Below are 20,432 nucleotides of genomic sequence, written 5' to 3'. Positions count from 1 at the left end.
TAATAATAATAATAATAATAATAATAATAAAAAAGTGGTATTACATTCAATCCATAATTAGTACTATTACTGTGGAATCGTCTAATAATAATAAAGTGGGAATAAGAATTTCTTATTACGGTTAAGTTGTACGAGATCATCAGGGTGAGCCCTTGATCTGTGTTAGTCCTTCAGCCAACGTCGTGTAACGTTGTACACACTACAACACACAAAGGCTCTCTCCACGTAACGTCCGGGAAAAAAGAGAACAAATCACAGAGAAACCGAGAGAGAGAGATAAAGTGAGCCAAGAATCCTAGAGAGTGAGGCACACACACAGACAGGGAGAGAGAGTTAGCAGCTTCCATTGCTTCTCTCTTTTTCCTTTTTGGTGGGTCTTCACTCTTGTCCAACATTGCTGATACCAAAGAGGAGAACTTTTGCGTTAAATCTTAGAGAGAGAGACACGAAAAGTGAGCTTCAAGGGACTGAAGGGAGAGAAACATGGAAGATGATGACTGCTGATCGGAGTGGGAATGATGAGGAAGGGGTCAATGGCAATGTGGATGTCAATGTGCGGGCAGGGGTGTGGTGGAGGAAAACAGGAGAAGGCGGAAGAAATGTCGAGGGACGGCAGCCATGCCAGCCAGTTTAACCTCATCGATGGCATTTTGCCGTCTCTTGGCGCCACTGCTCCAAACCGTCCCAAACACAAGTTCCGCCGTTTCATCATCTCCCCATTTAATTATTATTACAAGTGACAAATCTCTCTCTCTCTCTTTCTCTAGCAATTTTTCAATTTTTCTTGTTGGTTTTACACGTCCATGTGTGTTATCAGTTGGGTTGATCTGATATGAATTGCATGCAGCAAGTTTTAAATTTAGGCTGTGTTTGAATCTTGGACTGTATTTGTATAAATTCATGGCGGCACAAGATCATGAAGAACTAGAATTTATTGCCCAATTTTGTTCTCTTTAAATGATGTTTCAGTCGTTCATGGTTTTTTGTTTTGTTTCGTTTTGTATCGTTTTATGAATAATTGCACGATGTGGGTTAGGCCACTTGGTCAACCAATGTACCTTGCACTCAGTTTGATCCCCGCTCTATAGATCAGAGCAATTTAGAATATTGTTCTACCAAAAAAAGAAAACATAATTCGAGTATAACATTTTCTTTTGGTTTTTAATTTGCAGACTATGGCAGTCATTTCTTATACTCCTGGTTTTCTACACTGCTTGGGTGTGTCCCTTTGAATTTGGATTCTTGGACAGAGCAAAAGGACTTATTGCCATAGCTGATAATGTTGTCAATGCACTTTTCGCTATCGACATTGTATTGACATTCTTTGTGGCCTACCTTGATAAAACTACTTATCTCCTCATTGACAACCACAAGCTCATCGCTCTGAGATATGCCAAAACATGGCTGGCCTTTGACATCATCTCCACAATCCCTTCGGAACTTGCTCAGCGTGTTCTGCCTCCCCCTCTCGAGACTTATGGATACTTCAATATTCTCCGCCTTTGGCGTCTCCGAAGAGTCAGTGCAATGATTTCCAGGTACAAATTACATCAATGGAAGTTCCATCACAGCAGTCTTATTATACATTTGTATTTATTTATGAATTGTGAACTGAATTCATCGTTATTTTATTCATGTTTGAACTCAGCTTAATCCAAAGGCAATGCAGATTATATTTTTCATATTCATTTGCAGGATCTGATCATTAAGCTCTCATGTTGTTTTATATTTTCTCTGATATTCTAGATTGGAAAAGGACAGGAATTATAGCTACTTTTGGGTTCGATACTGCAAGCTTATTTTCGTGAGTACTTTTCGACTAATATCTAGTCTTTTTTTTGAAAGAGAGGTGATTATCTAATATAACTGTGATGTGTATCTCATGATCATCAGGCTTTTGATGTGTTTGTAGGTTACACTCCTCACAGTTCATTGCGCAGGCTGCTTCTTCTATTTCCTTGCTGCGCATTATCGTAACCCAAGAAGGACATGGTTTGGGCTTATCGAAGAAAACTTTCAACAATTACCTTTATGGGACCGGTATGTGACCTCAATGTACTGGTCCATAATCACGCTCACAACCACCGGCTATGGGGATTTTCATCCTGTAAATTCACAGGAGATGACATTCGATATCTTCTATATGCTCTTCAATCTTGGGCTGCAAGCTTACCTGATCGGTAATATGACCAACTTGATTGTCCATGGAACTGCTCGAACCAGACAATTTGTAAGTACAAGCTTTTGTTTTTACACGAGTTTAATACTTCTTACTACTAAATTATGTAGAGTTTAACTCAAGAATTTTAGATATGAACTTCATTCTTCTGACAAGTTTGCAAGTATAGCAGTTTTCATGTTTTGGTTTCCCATTTTTGGACTTGTTTTCTGGACTGCAGAGAGACACTATTCAAGCTGCAACAAGTTTTGCGCGTAGGAACCAAATACCTGATCACCTGCACGAGCAGATGCTTGCTCATTTGTGTTTGAAGTACAGAACTAATTCAGAAGGGCTGCAGCAGCAAGAGGCTCTCGATGCGCTCCCTAAGGCCATTCGATCTAGCATCTCTCACTATCTCTTCTATCCACTTCTTGATAGTGTCTACTTGTTCCAAGGTGTATCAAGAGATCTACTTTTCCAATTGGTAATTATTAAGATTACACTATTGGTACTAATTGGTGGTGTTTGATACAGCGCATTGTCATTCTAGTCTCCTGCAATCTTATATGTAAGAAATAAACTTTGTCTAACTTCTTTTTGGTTGAATTTTGAGGTCTCTGAGATGAAGGCTGAATATTTTCCTCCAAAAGAAGTTGTAATCTTGCAGAATGAAGCACCCACTGACATGTATATCGTGGTTACCGGCTCTGTGGTAAGAATCAGAAAATAGCATTCATGCAACTCCTCTTTACACTTGAATCACAATTCACAAGGCACCTATTGCCTTTCTTTTACTCTTCGGTTTCTTTTTATTTGGAAAATTAGCTTCTGATTCTTGCAACTTGCTAACAGGAACTTATTATGCATAGGAATGGAGCAACACCGGCAAGTTTAATGATATAAAATATGTGATCAACGTTGTCTTCCAAAACATAAACTTGGTGCTTTGTCTATGACTGATGGACTTCTTGTTGAATGACTGCAGGTTGTTCGTGAAGCCAAGACAGGAGACGTTGTTGGTGAAATAGGTGTGCTTTGTTACAGGCCTCAAATGGTCACAGTTAGGACGAAAGGACTCTCCCAGCTTCTGCGTTTGAACCGTACAGCTTTCTTAAACCTTGTTCAAGCAAATGTTGGAGATGGAACGATAATCATGAACAATTTTCTTAAGGTTTGTAAGTTACATTAATCATTTTTTGGTAGTCTTTAATATATGGGAATCAGAATTTTGATAACAGTTCTTTGCCTCTTTCTTATGCATATTGATGCAGCATTTGAAAGAAATGAAGAATCCGCTGGCAGAAGGAATTTTGAGGGACATAGAGCATGTGCTGGCTAGCGGTAGAATGGATCTGCCTCTTAGTTTATGCTTTGCTGCACAGAGGGGTGATGATATGTTGCTGCATCAATTGCTCAGGCGGGGTTCAGATCCAAATGAGATGGATGATAATGGACGAACAGCTATGGTGCGTATACCCTATCATTATTGTGCAAACAGACACCATTTTGTCCCCGATAGCCTTTGAATTTGAGAGTTTGGTGCTTACTTTGTATGCGTTATTTTCTTTTGTGTTTCAACAGCACATTGCAGCATCTAATGGAAATGAACATTGTGCCCTTTTACTTCTAGAGTATGAAGCTGATCCCAATATACAAGGTACGAACATGTTTTCTTGTCAGACAGTCTGGTGCGCTATGTTTCTATTTAGGTGACCTTTTATTTAAGACGTGGTGTGAGATTGTCACGCTGAATCAATTGTTCGTTACTTTGCATGCAGATTCGGAAGGAAATGTTCCTCTATGGGAAGCAATATCAGGGAAGCATGAGTCTTTGATTAAACTTCTCTTAGACAATGGAGCGAAGATAAATTCTGGCAATGTGGGAAATTTTGCTTGTTCTGCTGTTGAGCAAAACAACTTGGAGCTGCTTAAATACATTGTCAAGTATAACGGTGATGTAACACTGCCCAAGAACAATGGGACTACAGCACTTCACACGGCAGTATGCGAAGAAAACGTAGAGATAGCTAAGTTCCTCTTGGAACAAGGAGCTGAGGCTGACAAGCCAGATAGCTACGGATGGACTCCTAGGGCTTTGGCAGAGCATCAGGGACATGACAAAATAATGGAACTGTTTCAGCAAAAATCGGAGAGTAAGAAACCAAGCAAGAAACTAACTGTTGTTCCTATGCCAGAGGATCCGATACTATCACGTCCTGGGAAGTTCAGAAGTGAGCCTACATTACCTCCCTACGCACGGGATGGCAGGCCATTCAACTCAGATATGACATCTGAAAATACTCTTAGAATGGATAAAAGCTTTCGCAATTCACTGTTCGGTTTCATGTCAACCGCCAATACTAATACTGGTAAGCATATCTTCAATTTTCTCCATAAATTCTTAGAAAGATGCTATAATTTCCTCATTTTTTTTTCTCTTAATAAATCACTTACATAATGTTTCGTAAATCCCATAATATTATGAGTAAAAATGCGTGAGTAAATCATTACTCGACCTACTAGAAACTGAGGCCTTTAACCAAACTTTGAATTTTTTTGAACACTAGGTGATGAAAAGTTTTGACAAAGCTGAATTTGAAAACATGCAGGTGAGAAAGATAGAGACAATGTCACATCTACAGGCAGTTTGACAAGGAGCACAAGTAGGAACAGCTATCCAGCCAGAGTGACACTTAGCTGCCCGGAAAAAGGCGAAACTGCTGCAAAGCTTGTGCTTCTGCCTGACTCCCTTCAACAACTACTTGACCTTGGTGCCAAGAAATTCCAGTTTTCAGCCACAAAAGTTTTAACCAAGGACAGAGCTGAAATTGAAGATATAGAGCTTGTTAGAGACGGCGATCATCTAGTTCTTGTTGGTGATTCTGAGAAATAATTATCCAGAAGGCCAGAAAATCATCCCCCAGATGGCATGTCTATCTTCCTCTCTTGCATACTCCGTGTCCCTTAATTTGCCCGAAAACATCGTGAATCCGCACGTGATTTTCTCGCTGTATTTCTTGTTTTCCAAGCTAGGCATAATTCTTAGTCCTCTTTTCTGTAATTTGTTAATATCTTTGCTATATTGAGTGTGCTTGATACAGAAAATCAGCGGTCCACTGTTGAGGAGTTTAATCATATCACAAGCACAAGCTCAGGTCTCAGTCAATCTATACTGATCATAATCCACTGTATCGTCAAATTCGGGCAACATCTTCGGGGTGCACCTGCACAATTTTACATTGCAATATGGCATTGAACCGATTGGAAACGTGTAAAATGATGTAAAATTGATTAAACAAAGACGGATGGAAGGAGTTGGATTTTTTTCTTACATGAGAAAGCCCGACATTCACCTCTCCCAGACCCTGCGTAAAGTGGGAGCCTTGTGCACTGGGTACGACCTATGAGAAAGCCCGTCTTCACTACTGAAGCTGGTTCTGAGCTTCAACTCTCCTCTGCTTATTGTCGTCTCATCCAATATCTCAGCATCATAGAAATCATCTGTACCGTCATCATTTCCAGGTCCGGGTGGTACTTTTTCCTGCTCAAACATTTCAATGCCATGAATCGGAATCATTTAAACACATTCATACAAGCCGGAAGAAGGTGAAAATGACTTACATATGGATCACCGGGAACTTCTTCCCACTCACAAGAATCGAGTTCTTGAAGATGGGCAGGATGGAAGAACCTGGGCAGCAAATGTTCCCTTATGCTTATAAGAAGGAAGAATGGCAGAGGGAACAATATTCCAGCTATAGGTATCCATGTCACTCCGAAATATATCAGGAAGTACACGAGTTGGAAGAGCGTAAATGCAACTATGTACTTGAACGGTACTAACTCCATGAATGAAGCATGAAAACTTTCCAAAACCCTGTCCAAGAAAATTACAGAATTAGAAGACGAAACAAGATTATGATAAGCTACTACATACTCATAAATTGCAGTTTAATGAACTTTCTGAAACTAACTGACTTGTATGTCGGTTAGGGCTGATGGAGAGTAGCAAGAGCCTCTCCCAGAACTGATTACCTGGGAGATTATCAATCGCCATGTAGGCAAAGTATCCCCAAAGAACTGAGGTAGGAATCTTTTTATTACGATGATTGCGAATATTGAGCCTCCCACAAAGAGTGACTGTAGCAGGTTACTCAGAGTTGGTTGCGTTCAGTTTCATGCATTCCTTGGCACTCTACCATTTTCTTTCGGATCACCAGACGCCTTAGAACAGCAAGACTCTTGGTGTGCACAGGGACTGCGGAAGAACCCCATTTGAAGGAGGAAGTCCAAGCAACCCACACATCAATGTCTGCAACATTGAAAATGTAGCAGCAGAGTTATAAACATATAGATTACAAAGAAAAAGGAAAAGCAATAGAAGATATGAAGTCGGAAAGCATACCGTTATTCCCAAGAGAAACATGTCATAGTGGTATGCAGATGGTTTCTGAAGATTAAACTCCTCCTTTTGTGCAAGCTGCGATACTACACTGATAAAAAATAAAAAATAAAAGTATAGACACGCTATCATCACAGCCGGCATGAATGCAGCGAAGATGTAGATGACGGGTACATTTGGCATATCCTGCAATTTAAACATGGGAAATGGATATACTTAGATATTAATTACTCTGGTATCAAGCCTTCGATTCCAGCTAAAGGCGAAGGGCAAAAGCTAAAAACGAAATGATTACCAGACGTGGGCTAAATCCAACAATACCTTGACCACTGTCCAATGGGTAAGTGATTGAGGGTCCCAGGGAAACGGACAAACAAGCCTCCTAGGAACTCCATGTGGAACTTTACCGGGTAAATCATAAGACAGTGCTGTCCACACGAAGACCGTAAGATGAACCCCATAATCTGCTATATAACTTGGAAGCCAGCCTGTATCAATCAACGAAAAAGACCAGCATAAGAACAACCAAAGCCGTTTTAAGTACAATTTGATTGTGCATTCTTTAACTCATCTTCTGTGATCATGTTACTAATGGCTTGACCGATTGATTCGAATGGAACATCATCACCGTACACTAATTCACGTCTTATAAGATTGTTTATCGACGAGTTTAAATAACATCCTTACCCTACTCACATGTTATAAGATCGGTTGTTGACTGTTAACCGACGAGTTTAAGTAACATCCTCACCCTACTCTCATGTTATAAGATGGGTTGTTGACTGAGTTGCATCTTATTGTTGGCGTAGTATTGCGGAAGCCAGGGCCATTATTCGCCGAGGTTCGAGATGGAGAGTCGGCGACGGAGAGAAGGTTAGAATACGGGGGGACAGCTTGTTACCCCGTGCACAGTTCTTTAAAGTTCTAAGCCCAGTTCCGACGGGTGTTGCGCCTACCACTACGGTCAATGGGTTATTAATGGAGGATGAGGGTTTCATATGGAATGACTTGGTTAATGGTATTTTTTATTAGTGTTTGATTTTGGGTAGATTCAATGGAACAGTAAAACCATACACTAAGAAAAGAGGTTTTTCACTTAATATCAATATATTCAGCTTGTTCTAAAAGCAAAGAACCCAAAGAACATGTTTTACCGTTGGAGGAGAATGAAGCAGTTTCTCTCTCTCACAACATTACAAAAACATCACAACCATTCATTTCTAAGCCATCATGTAAGATGCTTACACTTGTCATGAGATATGACTCATTAGAATCTAATCTAAATACCATATGGAATATGATCCAATGACTTACATTAAACACTGCACAAAGCTTATAATGAACCTAACACAGCAAAGACATTTATACATCAATACTCCCTTCTAAATGTTTTGCTGATTTTACTCCAAGTGCATCTCTCAAGTATTCAAACCTATCTTTAGGAAGAGCCTTTGTAAACATGTCTGCCAATTGCTCCTCTGTCCTACAGTAGTGTAATTCAATGGTTCCATCTTGAATAGCATCCCTAATGAAGTGATATTTTCTGTTGATATGCCTTGTTTTCTGGTGAAATACTGGATTCTTGGACATGGCTATGGCAGAGGTGTTATCACAAAGCAAAGGTGTAGCCTCTACTTGTTCTTCCCCAAAATCAGTCAACACAAATCTCAGCCACATTGCTTGTGTTGTGGCTACTGCAGCAGATACATATTCTGCTTCTGCAGTGGATAGTGCCACACTACATTGTTTAACAGAAGCCCAAGAGAATACCCCCGAACCAAAACTGAATGCATAGCCCGAGGTACTTTTCATATCATCCAAGCTTCCTGCCCAGTCACTGTCACAATAGCCTATCAACACAGCAGCTTTGCCCTTCACATACTCAATTCCAAAATCCAGTGTCCCTTGTACATATCTCAGTACCCTTTTAGCTGTTCCCATGTGCTTCATGGTAGGTTTATGCATAAATCTTGCCAACAAGCATGATGCATACATCAAATCTGGTCTAGTAGCTGTTAGATATAACAAACTACCAACCATTCTCCTGTATAAACCTTCATCAGCTTCCTCACTTCCATCAACTTTGGATAACCTGTCAGTAATAGCAAGTGGAGTTTTCACTGCTTTACAATCCTTCAAACCAAATTTTTCCAGTAAAGACTTGGCATACTTCTTCTGATGAATGAATATGCCATTATATGTTTGAATGATGCCTAAGCCAAGGAAATGATGCAACAATCCCAAATTTGACATTTCATACTGTTTCATCATATCATTTTTGAATTCTTGAACCATCTTATCAGAACTCCCTGTGTAGATAATGTCATCTACATACAGAGATACAATAAGCACACCTGCATCACTGAATTTAGTATACAAAGTAGCTTCACTTTGACTTCTCTTGAAACCAGACTGATTGAAATATGTATCTATCTCATCATACCAAGCTCTGGGAGCTTGTTTCAGACCATATAAGGCCTTTTTCAGTCTGTAAACTTTGTCTTCTTTCCCTTTGACTTCAAACCCTTGAGGTTGATCAACATATACTTCCTCATGTAATGTACCATTCAGGAATGCCGATTTAACATCCAATTGGAACAATTTCCATTCCTTTTGAGCTGCCAGTGCAATCAAGGTTCTAATAGTATCGAGCCTTGCCACTGGTGCAAAAGTCTCATTAAAATCAACCCCAGGCTTCTGAGAATAGCCCTTTGCCACTAATCTTGCCTTATTTTTCTGCACTGATCCATCCAGGTTAAGCTTTGTCTTATAGACCCATTTGACACCAATTACTGGTTTATCAAACGGCCTATTAACTAACTCCCATGTATCATTCTTTTCTATCATTTCAATTTCTGCAGACATAGCTTTTCTCCAAGCTTCATCACCTGATGCTTCTTCAAAACACTCCGGTTCTATCACACATAGATTGCACCTTTCATATATATCTTTCACACTTCTGAATTTTAGAGGTGTGTGATCAAACTCTTGAGATTCAGCAAGATTTACTTGTTCCTCTTGACTTGAATGAGAACCAACAGTTTGATTTTGTTGCTCCAGTAAGGATTCTGTACACCTCTCATCTACTTCACTTTCAACATTACTCCCTTCATCACAATGTTCTTCATTAGAGACTGAAATGGACAGATTCTTCTCAGCATGAGTTTTCCAATTCCAGCAAGAGTTCTCATCAAAGATTACATCTCTTGAGATAATAATCTTCTTGGTTTCAGGATTGAATAACCTGTAACCTTTCTCACAAGATCCATAACCAATAAAAATGCATTTGACACTTGTTGCATCCAATTTCTGCCTCATTTGTGATGGAACTTGTGCATAGCATAGAGATCCAAACACTCTTAAATGCTTCACTCCAGGCTTCCTTCCACTGTAAGCTTCAAAAGGAGTCTTCTTGTTCAAAGCTTTGGTGGGACATCTATTTAGAATATAGACAGCAGTGTTGACCGCTTCTGCCCAAAATTCAAATGGAATATCCTTCTCCAACATCATACACTTAGCCATTTCTACAATGGTTCTATTCCTCCTCTCTGCAACACCATTCTGCTGAGGGGAATAAGCCACTGTGAGCTGTCTCTCTAAACCAAAATCTTCACAAAACTGAGAAAATTCAAGTGAAGTATACTCTCCTCCTCTGTCACTTCTTAATTTTTTCAGTTTATATCCACTTTGAAGTTCAACAGTTGCTTTGAATTTCTTGAACACACTGAATGTCTCAGATTTATTCCTCAAGAAATAAACCCATCCCATTCTTGTACAATCATCTGTGAAAGTGATGAAATATTTGTTTCCAACCTTGGTAGGTGTTTGCATGGGTCCACATATATCAGTGTGGATCAATTCCAATGGTAAGACAGCTCTCCATTTAGTTGCCTTGGGAAAAGCTTCTCTGGAATGCTTACCAAGTGCACAGCCTTCACACACTGTGGTGTTCACTTCCATCTCAGGCAGACCAGTTACCATTTCATGCTCTTGAAGCTGCATTAGAGCATTCATGTTCAGGTGTCCTAATCTTCTATGCCATATTTCAGCAGATTGACCAACACTAGCCCTCATAGCAAGATGAATGCCTGGTTGTAATTTCAAAGGAAAGCTTCTATTGCCTTTCATTGGAACTTTAATAACTAGATTTGAGCATGTAGCATCATCATAGATTCTGACTTCAATTCCTCCAAAAACCAGGTAGTATCCATGCTCCATCATCTGTCCCACACTTAACAGATTCTCCTTCAAACCAGGTACAAACATAATCTCTCTTATATATCTTTTGCCTTGCTTAGTTTCAACCATTAAGTCACCCTTTCCAACCACATCAACTAGTTGTCCTGTACCCATTTCTACTTTGGCAGTTACTCTCTTATCTAAATTCACCAATAGATCTTCTCTTCCTGTCATGTGGTTACTACAACCACTGTCAATATACCATGTATCTTCATGCTTTTTCACAGCAGCTATCATACACGTATAAAACATAGTTGGAGTATTATCCACTTGTCCAACATAATTTGCTTGTTGAACTGCTTTCTTAGATCTGCAGTCTTTGGCAAAATGCCCTGGCTTATCACAATTATGGCACCTTGGTTTTCCTTTGAACCAACATTCTCCAAAGTGGAGTTTGTCACAGTATTTGCAGGAATTTTTAGCTCCATCAGAGGATGTAGCAAATTTCCCTTGCTGATGCACAAGTTTGTTATCCCACTTCTTACCCTTAGACTTCCAATTCTTTGTGGGTTTGAAGTTTTGATTGGCATTATAGTTAGTCTTCCTGGGAGCTATACTTAAACTAGCAAATGCCTTTTCATTTCTATCTTCAGAGTGTCTATCAATTCGTTGTTCATACCCCTTTAAGGTAGCAACAACATCCTGCACATCAACACTCTCCAGATCCCTAGTGTTTTCTATCACAGCAACAATACTATCATAAGACCTAGGCAAACTTATCAATAGCTTCTGCACAATTCTTTGATTTCCTATATCTTCACCATAACTTTTCATTTGTGACATAAGATCAAATAATCGCACAACATACACAGAGAATACTTCATTTTCACCCATACGAGTGAATTCAAAATCTCGCCTTAAACTTTGGAGTTTCACAGATCTCACCTGTTTATCCCCAATAAATTCTTGCTTCAGTGCATCCCAAGCCTCCTTTGCCGTCTCCAGTATAGCGATTCGTGGGAAAATTTCATCGGACACAGAACCTTGAATAATCCCGAGAGCCTTAGCATCCTTGATCATGTTCTCCTTCAACTGCTTTAGTTCAGTGGCAGTGAGTTCTTCGTCTTCTTTCTTCATCGGAGGATTATACCCCGTTTCAACCATATCCCACAGATCATGAGATCTGAAAATGGTCTTCATCTTTATCTGCCAGAAATCAAAGTTTTCCCCATTGAAAATCGGCGCTCGAAGATCAGCACCACTCGATCCAGCCATATTAGACTTGTTATCGAGTTACCCAGTGATTTTTAGATTGTTCTTCAATCGCAGCAAACTCGATTCTCTGTCGAGTTCCTTAGCTACAACCCTTGTCACAGATTCACGCCCAGATTGAGATCCAACCTGGCTCTGATACCAAATTAGTGTTTGATTTTGGGTAGATTCAATGGAACAGTAAAACCATACACTAAGAACAGAGGTTTTTCACTTAATATCAATATATTCAGCTTGTTCTAAAAGCAAAGAACCCAAAGAACATGTTTTACCGTTGGAGGAGAATGAAGCAGTTTCTCTCTCTCACAACATTACAAAAACATCACAACCATTCATTTCTAAGCCATCATGTAAGATGCTTACACTTGTCATGAGATATGACTCATTAGAATCTAATCTAAATACCATATGGAATATGATCCAATGGCTTACATTAAACACTGCACAAAGCTTATAATGAACCTAACACAGCAAAGACATTTATACATCAATATTTTTAGTGAGGAGGAAGCGCACTAATTTTGAGTATCCTTCTTAGTTATTTCCAGACTTCGGATACTTTAATTTGGACTAAAGCGAAGAATGGTACTTTCACAACGAAGTCTGCTTATCATGTGGCTCATTCAAGAGGTGAGGACTATGGGACGGGACCTGCAAGTTCCAAAGTTGGATGATTCAAATGGTGGGAGAACCTTCGAAGCAAAGTTTTGATCTTGCTTTGGTGTTGATTTGGAGCATCTGGAAGAAACGAAACTCATTTCTGTGGACGAGTAAGGCGATGAACCAAGTGGATATCCATTGTCGAACCCAAGCATGGCTCCAAGAGTATAGAAAATAGCATGAAGTAAAGAAGGGCATCAAGATTTCCGTTCCACAGCCATGGATAAAACCTGAGGTAGGTTGGCTTAAATGTAACTTTGATGGTGCGTGGAATGAGCGGGATGGGATTGGAGAGCGATTGGTGCTATAATCCGAGACGACCGGGGGATTTTTTTGGCAGCCATGGCTTCGAATTTGCCGGGGGTTCTTTCTGCATAGATGGCAGAGATTATGGCAGCGAGAGCTGCTGTCTTTTTGGCACAGATGGTGACGTCCCATGCTGTTGAGATACAAAGTGATGCAGCAGTAGTGATTAATGCATTACAAGCCGAGACAACAAATTTGAATGGTGAGTTTTGGAACAAATTTGAACGGTGAGTTTTGACATGTTATTCAGGATGCTAAACATATGTTGGCTTCGTTTTCACAATGGAAAGTTACGTTTGGTCGACGAGAGACGAACACGGCAGCACACAGATTGGCATGATTGGGCTTAACTTTGAGTAGTCAACTTTCTTGATTTGAAGAACCACCTGATATAATTTTTAAAATTCTTCTTGAGAATAGTATAATACTTAATATGGTGCAAGACACTCTTTTTTTCCTTCGATTGGGTTGAAAATCCCGACAATATTTTTATTGAGACCCATTGTTAGCAGCACCATATCCTCTGCTTTATACGATTTATTCCAAATAAATAAATATCGTACTTCTCAAAAAAAAAAAAAAATCTTCAATTTAATGCACTATATATAACATCATGGTATTAAATTTATATTTAAATTTCAAAAATTTCCTTTGTGCTGCTGTACATTAATGAACATAAACTTGCATACTAACTACTTTTTGGCTTCTGAAGGTGTCCCCAGGCAAAGCCCGGGACTAATCCTTCGAGGTACGGTCGGGCGCATATGCGGGACCTCTCCCAAGAAACTTTTCTGCATCCACAAGGGCTCGAGAGCGAGACCACTTGCTTGAGCGACCTGAGCCCCTTCCACTCTGACCAACCTTCATTGGTTGCATACTAACTACTTTTGACAAAAGCACTTCTATACAAATTGATACGGTATAAATTTTCGGAACATTTCGGCCGAATTAATGCTACTTGAGCTTTGATCTGTATTTCATATTTTTCCGCTAAGAAACATAGTCTCGGTGAAAGGGCAGAGAATAGCAGATGCCTAGCACATCAAGTGAAGGGCTTCACGATTCCGGCCAAGCAAAGTCAACGCCGTTGCTGCTATGTGGTGTCCAGTTAATCCAGCAATAGCTAGCTGCTCATTTGGGGATGCATGCTCAATGTAGTTGTCCGGTAAAACAATTGGTCGCCACTGGAATGTCGATTTCAGGCAGAGAAAACAAAATATGAGGAACGATGTGTTAACATATAATGTGCCATTGACAATCAATATTGAAGTGAAAATAAATATTACCTTAATGTTTCCATCAAGCTGTCCGTTGAGAGAAAAGAACTGTGCAACATGGGATCCAAATCCTCCAATAGAACCTTCCTCAACCGTGATCAGATATGAATGGTTTCGACAAAGCTGCCTAAGAAGCTTGACATCTAAGGGCTTGCAGAACCTTGCATCGGCAACTGTTACATCAATGCCCAGTGTTGAAAGAAGAGACCGAGCCTTGAGGCAGTTCTGAACCATTGATCCATATCCAAGCAATGCCACATCTTTACCCTCCGCAAGAATTTTCCCTTTTCCAATCTGCTCAGCAGCGCAAAGAAGTCAAATTAAACGCAGTGGCACAAAGACGTTAAAAAACACATAAGAAGTAATCCTCTGTATTAAATATACCAAGTTTATATACCTACTGGGAATGATTAATGACGGTATACTTGTTTTTAAGCAATGAAGTGGAATTACCTCGATGGGGGTCCCACTGCATACGGAATGGTCCATCACAACAATGGCGCCCCTTGGATATCGGAAGCAAACTGGACGATCATCAATGTAGGCTGCAGTGGCCACCATGTTGGCAAGCTCATCTTCATCGGATGGTGCCATGACGATCATATTTGGTAAGCATGACATAAATGCTATATCGAATGCTCCACAATGCATGGGACCATCAGATCCTACCAACCCTGCACTTGTAATGACAAAACGCACTGGAATTCTTTGCCGATCTACGTCATGAACTACCTAAACAGGCCATGAGAAGATATCAGAGACATTATCATCATATTATTATATTATATCATAACTTATTTATTCCAAAACTAATTAAAATATAATTACTACCTGATCATAAGCTCTTTGTAGGAATGTAGACGGGATTATGCAAAATGGCTTTAGTCCTCCACATGCCAAACCAGCCGAAAATGTAACTGCGTGTTGTTCTGCCATTCCCACATCAAAAAACTTGTCAGGAAATCTTTCACGAAATAGCTGAAATGCTGTTTCCATATGCATTCCTGCATGAACAGTTACGATATCTTTGTCCTTCTCTGCCTCCATCACCAAAGCCTCCACAAAGCAGTCGCTATAAGTTCTACGGTGGATTTTGGACAGTAAATCATCAGAGTTATTCAAACCTGCAGGTTTGGGAAGTGTAAAATAGCATATATGTCAGATCAAATCGAACGTGGCTTTTCATCCTGTACAAAATGAGAACCAATCATTGTAGTCAGCAATCTCTTATACTCGCTAAAGGCCTGAACAAAGGCAAAGCCTCAGATGAAAAATATAAAACCAAAGTATATTGGGCTGAGTTAGACTATGTTCAAGTCAACTCATGAATCCTTAAATTTACTGCAGAGTTTTGTACAGCATATGAAATGAACACCAGAGAAGGAGGGAGATGAGCGGTAATATACCTTCTACCCCACTCTTCGGGTTGTTTTCAACTTCCCGATTTTCTTCCGTTATCACATGAACCAAAACAGGACCCATTGAATTAAGAGATGCCACTTCTTGTAGAACGCAAATCAGGTCTTCAACATTGTGTCCATCAACAGGGCCAATATAATACAATCCGAGCTCTTCAAAAAGAGTTGATCCTAGTGGACCGACCATACCACGTGCATACTCATCAACTTTAGCTGCCAATTCATGCATGCCTCCACCAATTCTTTTAGTAACAACCTGAAAAAAAAAGGGGGAAGAAAAATAAATATTTCATAGAACAAAATGCACAAGGCACAAAATCTGACTCATAGCAACAGAAAATGTTCGATATTTTCAAAATCACCAAAGCCCAATACATTTTTCTCTCAGATGCGTGCCACACAAAACCAAATAACTTTTCTATACTCAGATTGTCTAAAGTATTGCCCAAAGTTAAATATATTTTTCTGTAAAGATATCTCTCATTTCAAAACTTCCAATATATCTTAGTTCTAAGAAATCTTTAAATAACGTTTAATGTCTCAAAATCTTCCAGTCCTAGAGGTATGATAATAAAAAACACGGAAATACCTTAGCAACTTCTCTAAACCTTCGAAAGGATTTACTTGACTGGAGCTTGCTTAGGGTACTAGACAGAGCACTAATAGCTGTCTTTGGACCCTCCTCAGTCTTTGGGTGTAAAGAGTGCCGGCTGTCATTTAAAATAACTACCATATTTAAGTCCAAATAACCTGCATTACCCATCGCCTCATAGACCTGTCCAGCCATTGTAGTCCCATTGCTGATGACTGAAACAATACGTTCCCGTTTTCCTTTAATATCCCGTGCAACTGCCATGCCTGTAAAGATTATAAATCCAATTTAGCTGGCCAAACTTGAAACAATTGCTCTTACATCATAATAAATAACGCTCAGAGGAATGACCATATACTATCACTAGCTGCATAAATGCCATTGGGTCTAAAGCAGCATATACGGTTAACAGAATGTCCAGATAAGGGTGTTGCAAGTTATGTTGAATAAAAACATGAACTTTTTCCGAAGACAGCGATTTCATCACAGGATAAACGAAAAAGAAGCATACTGGAAGTAGACATTACCCAGTCCAGCAGAAACGCTACTGCACCCATGCCCTGGCCAGAATGGATCATATTCACTCTCAGGTCGAGATGAAGGACCAGAAGAACCATTATTTCGTCGAGCTGTATGTACGAGGCCCCGCCTTCCTGTAAGTATTTTATGAGCATATGTCTGCCAGAAAAAGAGAAAACTTTCAACATTTATATCATCCAATGACAATGTATAAATGTGCAGAAACTACCCATGACTGATTTTCATTGCGTTCTGTTTTAGATGTGTAATTTCTGTTATGAACTATGAACAGCCTAATGGAAACAGTATCGCAAGTTCTCCATAACCTCAACCGCCTTTCTTAGAATTAACCATTTCTACAAAGAGAAAGGTATATATTTATGATCTTACTTGTTCTACGACATCCCAAATTATCTTGTCCACGGGAGCATGAAAAACATGGTGTATTGCAACCGTCAACTCCACCACTGCCAAACTGGCTCTGAAAGACTTTCGCGTTCTCAACATTATAGATGTTAACTCTGAACGGATTTCATCAGATAACTGTTTCAGTTCCTGCACTGATCATTCTGTGATGAGTAAAGAAGTTGTGAACGGAAGTGTAAGCACGCAAAGCAAGTATTAAAATGCCTCAGAACTAACTTCAACAGACAAGTTCTTCAGGTGGATAGGATTTTCAACTGAATCAAGAATGGGGGTTAACATTTCTTCCAAGAACCATTCATCATCGTCAGGTAGAGAACATATTCGACTTGCAATTTCCTGAATTGAGAAAACAACACACATTACTGCCTTTGTAACGGCGGATACAATGAATAACTATTTTAATGGATTCATCAATTCAGATCAACCCGTGTAAGTGCTTAGTGTGAGAATACGAAATCATACGGCACATGATCTAGACTTAAATTAACTTAAAAGCAAAACACTTGATGATAATGGCGATAATAAGATTCAGGTTTTTGGGTAATCAATACTTTAGAATTGCCATTTTGACTCCAAACCATTTCAAACTACTCAGTATTAATCACTACATTGCCGTATCTAAGCATTTTCTGTTTTAAAAACAATTATTTTCTAAAATTAGTGCAAAGTTAAAAATAGTTACAAACAAAACTTAAAATTCCACTCAAGAAAAATCTCTAATTACCAAAATCAATAAATTAACAAGCACCTTACAAATTTACACAAAATTTAACAATTCAAACAAATCATAGATTTTGCTTATTCTGCAACCACAAATACAGTTAAATCATGAAGTCTCCAAATTCTAAATTTTTTTCTTCCTTTCTTCTCCAGTTTCTGCAGCATGTAAAGTAGGTAAGAAGGGAGGTGACCGAGATTACCTTGGATGCAGGGGGAAAAACGGAACTTGGGTACAATTTATGTCCTGGAAATTCCACATGCAGTGGGAAATTAGAGCCAAAGAACTCCACTTTGTGAGGAAAAGCCCCCAACTTTCCATGGCAATGGGAAGTGATTCCAAAAGGGTACCCAGCAGAAGCAGCACCCATCAGATAAAACGCAAAACCAGCAACCCAAATTCAATGAATTTCAAGAAACGAGCTGAATCCGAGAGCTCACTTGCAAAAAAAACACACACCCAGCTACCCAAGTTCAAAGCATCTAAGAGCTGAGTATGTAAAGAGATGGGACTTTGAAGGGTAAAATTGTCCGAATGCGTCACGTGAGACACCAGAAAAGTTGCAGAAAAACAGGGCGGGGAGAGCAGAAGAAGAAGAAGAAGAAGCTGGTGGAAGGGAAGTAAATATCAACAGGAAGTGAACAGAGGATCCGGAGGGGACACAAGAAGCGTAGGTTAGGAGAGTATCTTTCTGGATAAGTCCAAAATATATGTGAGGCCAAAGCATAATCACCTCAAAAATTAGAAAGCTTTAAATTAATAATTAATCCCATTATTTAATTTTATAATTACAGACGATAATTTCATGATGCAAAATATCCAATTAGTTTCCATTGCCAACTGAATTGTAATTTCCTAGTGTTGAGAACTCCGAAGGTATCACAGCGGTTCACGTTGGTTTTGTTAATCTAAACACAATTTTTGAGTGTTTTGTCGATTAACTAGGAGTTGGGAATATTTATGTGTTCTCTTGGTTAAATTAGATTGCGAGATTCGTACACAATCATATCATTTGATGTTCAATTTGTTAGAGAGTATGCCGATGGAAACAAAACCTTTCTTTGTTAGTTTATAACTGGGTTTTTGTTTATTTGTAAGAACGGTTTGAGTAAGATATAGTTCATTTAGTTAGTACACTTGTAATGTGAAATGTCTATTTCAAAATATTTTGCATCTCTCATAAAATGTAAAATTGTGAATTAGAAAGGAGAAGTTTAGTGTTCGTATAAATTTCTTCATTTAAATGATAAATGTGTTATGACTGTAGATAAACTTGTCATTCTTGTCGTGTTTTTCGTACTATTTTCTTAACATATTTAATATTTTAATGGGTTGTGTCATATAACTTCCGTCAAAATGAACCGATAATATGACATGACCCATTAACATTAACGAGTAATATGACCTGATTGCACGATTTACCCGTTAAAGAGAATATGTTTTTAATCAAAAAATAATCAAATGAAAAACATAAGTGATATCACGTTCAAGTTTTACGGTTAGTGAAAATATTGCTCTGAGTTTAAAAAGTCTATAGAAATTATATATATTGACTCATATTTCAGTTAATCGTGAACATTGGAACGTGATATCAATGATCTGAACGATTCATTTTTCTGCATCCGCTAAAAGATCATGATTTCAAAAAAAAAAAAATTCTGAAAAACGAAATCCGATGAAAAGAATAGATCGTAAACGACAACCGATGATTAAATTTCGAAGTTATCCCCTTTATGGAAGTTGTGAAGATTGTCACTACGAGTGATTATATGTTTTTTTTTTTTTTTACATTTTTCACAATTCTACATTAATTATTATGATTTTTTTAATTAATTTTGCACTCAAACAATAAATAGTATTCATAAAGGTTTTGAGGGTTTTAAAAATATAAACGATGATGTAACCAACGCTTATGCGTGGAGGATGCAATCACGAGTGTTTTTATATTCTTTCATATTTTTCACACTTTTACATTAATTATTATGAATTTTTATTTGTTTTGAACTCCCCTAAAATCATTGTTCACGAGAGTTTGTAGGGTTTGAAATCTAATGTGCTTTAGTATAAATGAATTAAATGAATTTTAGTGTGCTTTAGTATTTTTAAATGCTTTGGTACTTTTAATGTGCTTTTGGATTTTTTAATCTCACTTATGTGAGATCAAATACTATGACTATTGTAGTTAGCTTTTTTTAGTAATTTAAAAATATCAAACTATTTTTTTTTTGGAAAAATTAGGTTCTCATTCCTATTTTTCCTACTCTATCGATCAAACCCTTATTCATTTTCAATTTTTAATCAAGGTCTTTAGATTTTAATAAACATCATTAATTATTTTAATAATAAAATATTTTTTATTTCTAAATATATTTATTTAGTGTTAGAAACGTTACTTTTGGTATATTTATATTTATGGCTAAATTTTTTATCATATATTTTGATTTAATTTATACCCATTTTAAATTTGCAACCCTTTTTTTTTATTTGTACAAATTTTCTTTT

The 20,432-nt window shown here is 38.4% G+C and overlaps 2 protein-coding genes across 3 annotated transcripts; one reads left to right on the top strand and one right to left on the bottom strand.

Moving 5' to 3' along the window:
• The first annotated feature begins 203 nt into the window (after positions 1 to 203).
• On the top strand, positions 204 to 5,310 carry LOC103454313 (potassium channel AKT1). The gene is made up of 12 exons (XM_008393914.4): positions 204 to 736; positions 1,173 to 1,538; positions 1,747 to 1,804; positions 1,913 to 2,230; positions 2,400 to 2,645; positions 2,775 to 2,873; positions 3,014 to 3,046; positions 3,147 to 3,332; positions 3,433 to 3,627; positions 3,743 to 3,818; positions 3,940 to 4,530; positions 4,771 to 5,310. The coding sequence occupies exons 1-12, from the start codon at positions 516 to 518 to the stop codon at positions 5,052 to 5,054; spliced, it is 2,673 nt and encodes an 890-aa protein (XP_008392136.3). The 5' UTR covers positions 204 to 515; the 3' UTR covers positions 5,055 to 5,310.
• An 8,276-nt stretch (positions 5,311 to 13,586) lies between these two features.
• On the bottom strand, positions 13,587 to 18,635 carry LOC103441443 (probable 1-deoxy-D-xylulose-5-phosphate synthase, chloroplastic). Of its 2 annotated transcripts, none has more exons than XM_008380127.4 (10): positions 18,133 to 18,635; positions 17,429 to 17,548; positions 17,177 to 17,341; positions 16,795 to 16,945; positions 16,265 to 16,533; positions 15,664 to 15,931; positions 15,089 to 15,381; positions 14,711 to 14,989; positions 14,267 to 14,551; positions 13,587 to 14,164 (listed from the first exon to the last, which is right to left on the bottom strand). In XM_008380127.4, the coding sequence occupies exons 1-10, from the start codon at positions 18,298 to 18,300 to the stop codon at positions 14,015 to 14,017; spliced, it is 2,148 nt and encodes a 715-aa protein (XP_008378349.3). In that variant the 5' UTR covers positions 18,301 to 18,635; the 3' UTR covers positions 13,587 to 14,014. The 2 variants fall into 2 exon arrangements, with proteins under 2 accessions (XP_008378349.3, XP_017189522.3); XM_017334033.3 differs by having other exon boundaries at positions 17,177 to 17,346; positions 18,133 to 18,610.
• Between the last annotated feature and the right edge of the window lie 1,797 nt (positions 18,636 to 20,432).

Source organism: Malus domestica, chromosome 08, assembly GCF_042453785.1.
Source record: "Malus domestica chromosome 08, GDT2T_hap1".
Taxonomy (NCBI): Eukaryota; Viridiplantae; Streptophyta; class Magnoliopsida; order Rosales; family Rosaceae; genus Malus; species Malus domestica.
This window is presented reverse-complemented; position numbering and strand designations above follow the sequence as displayed.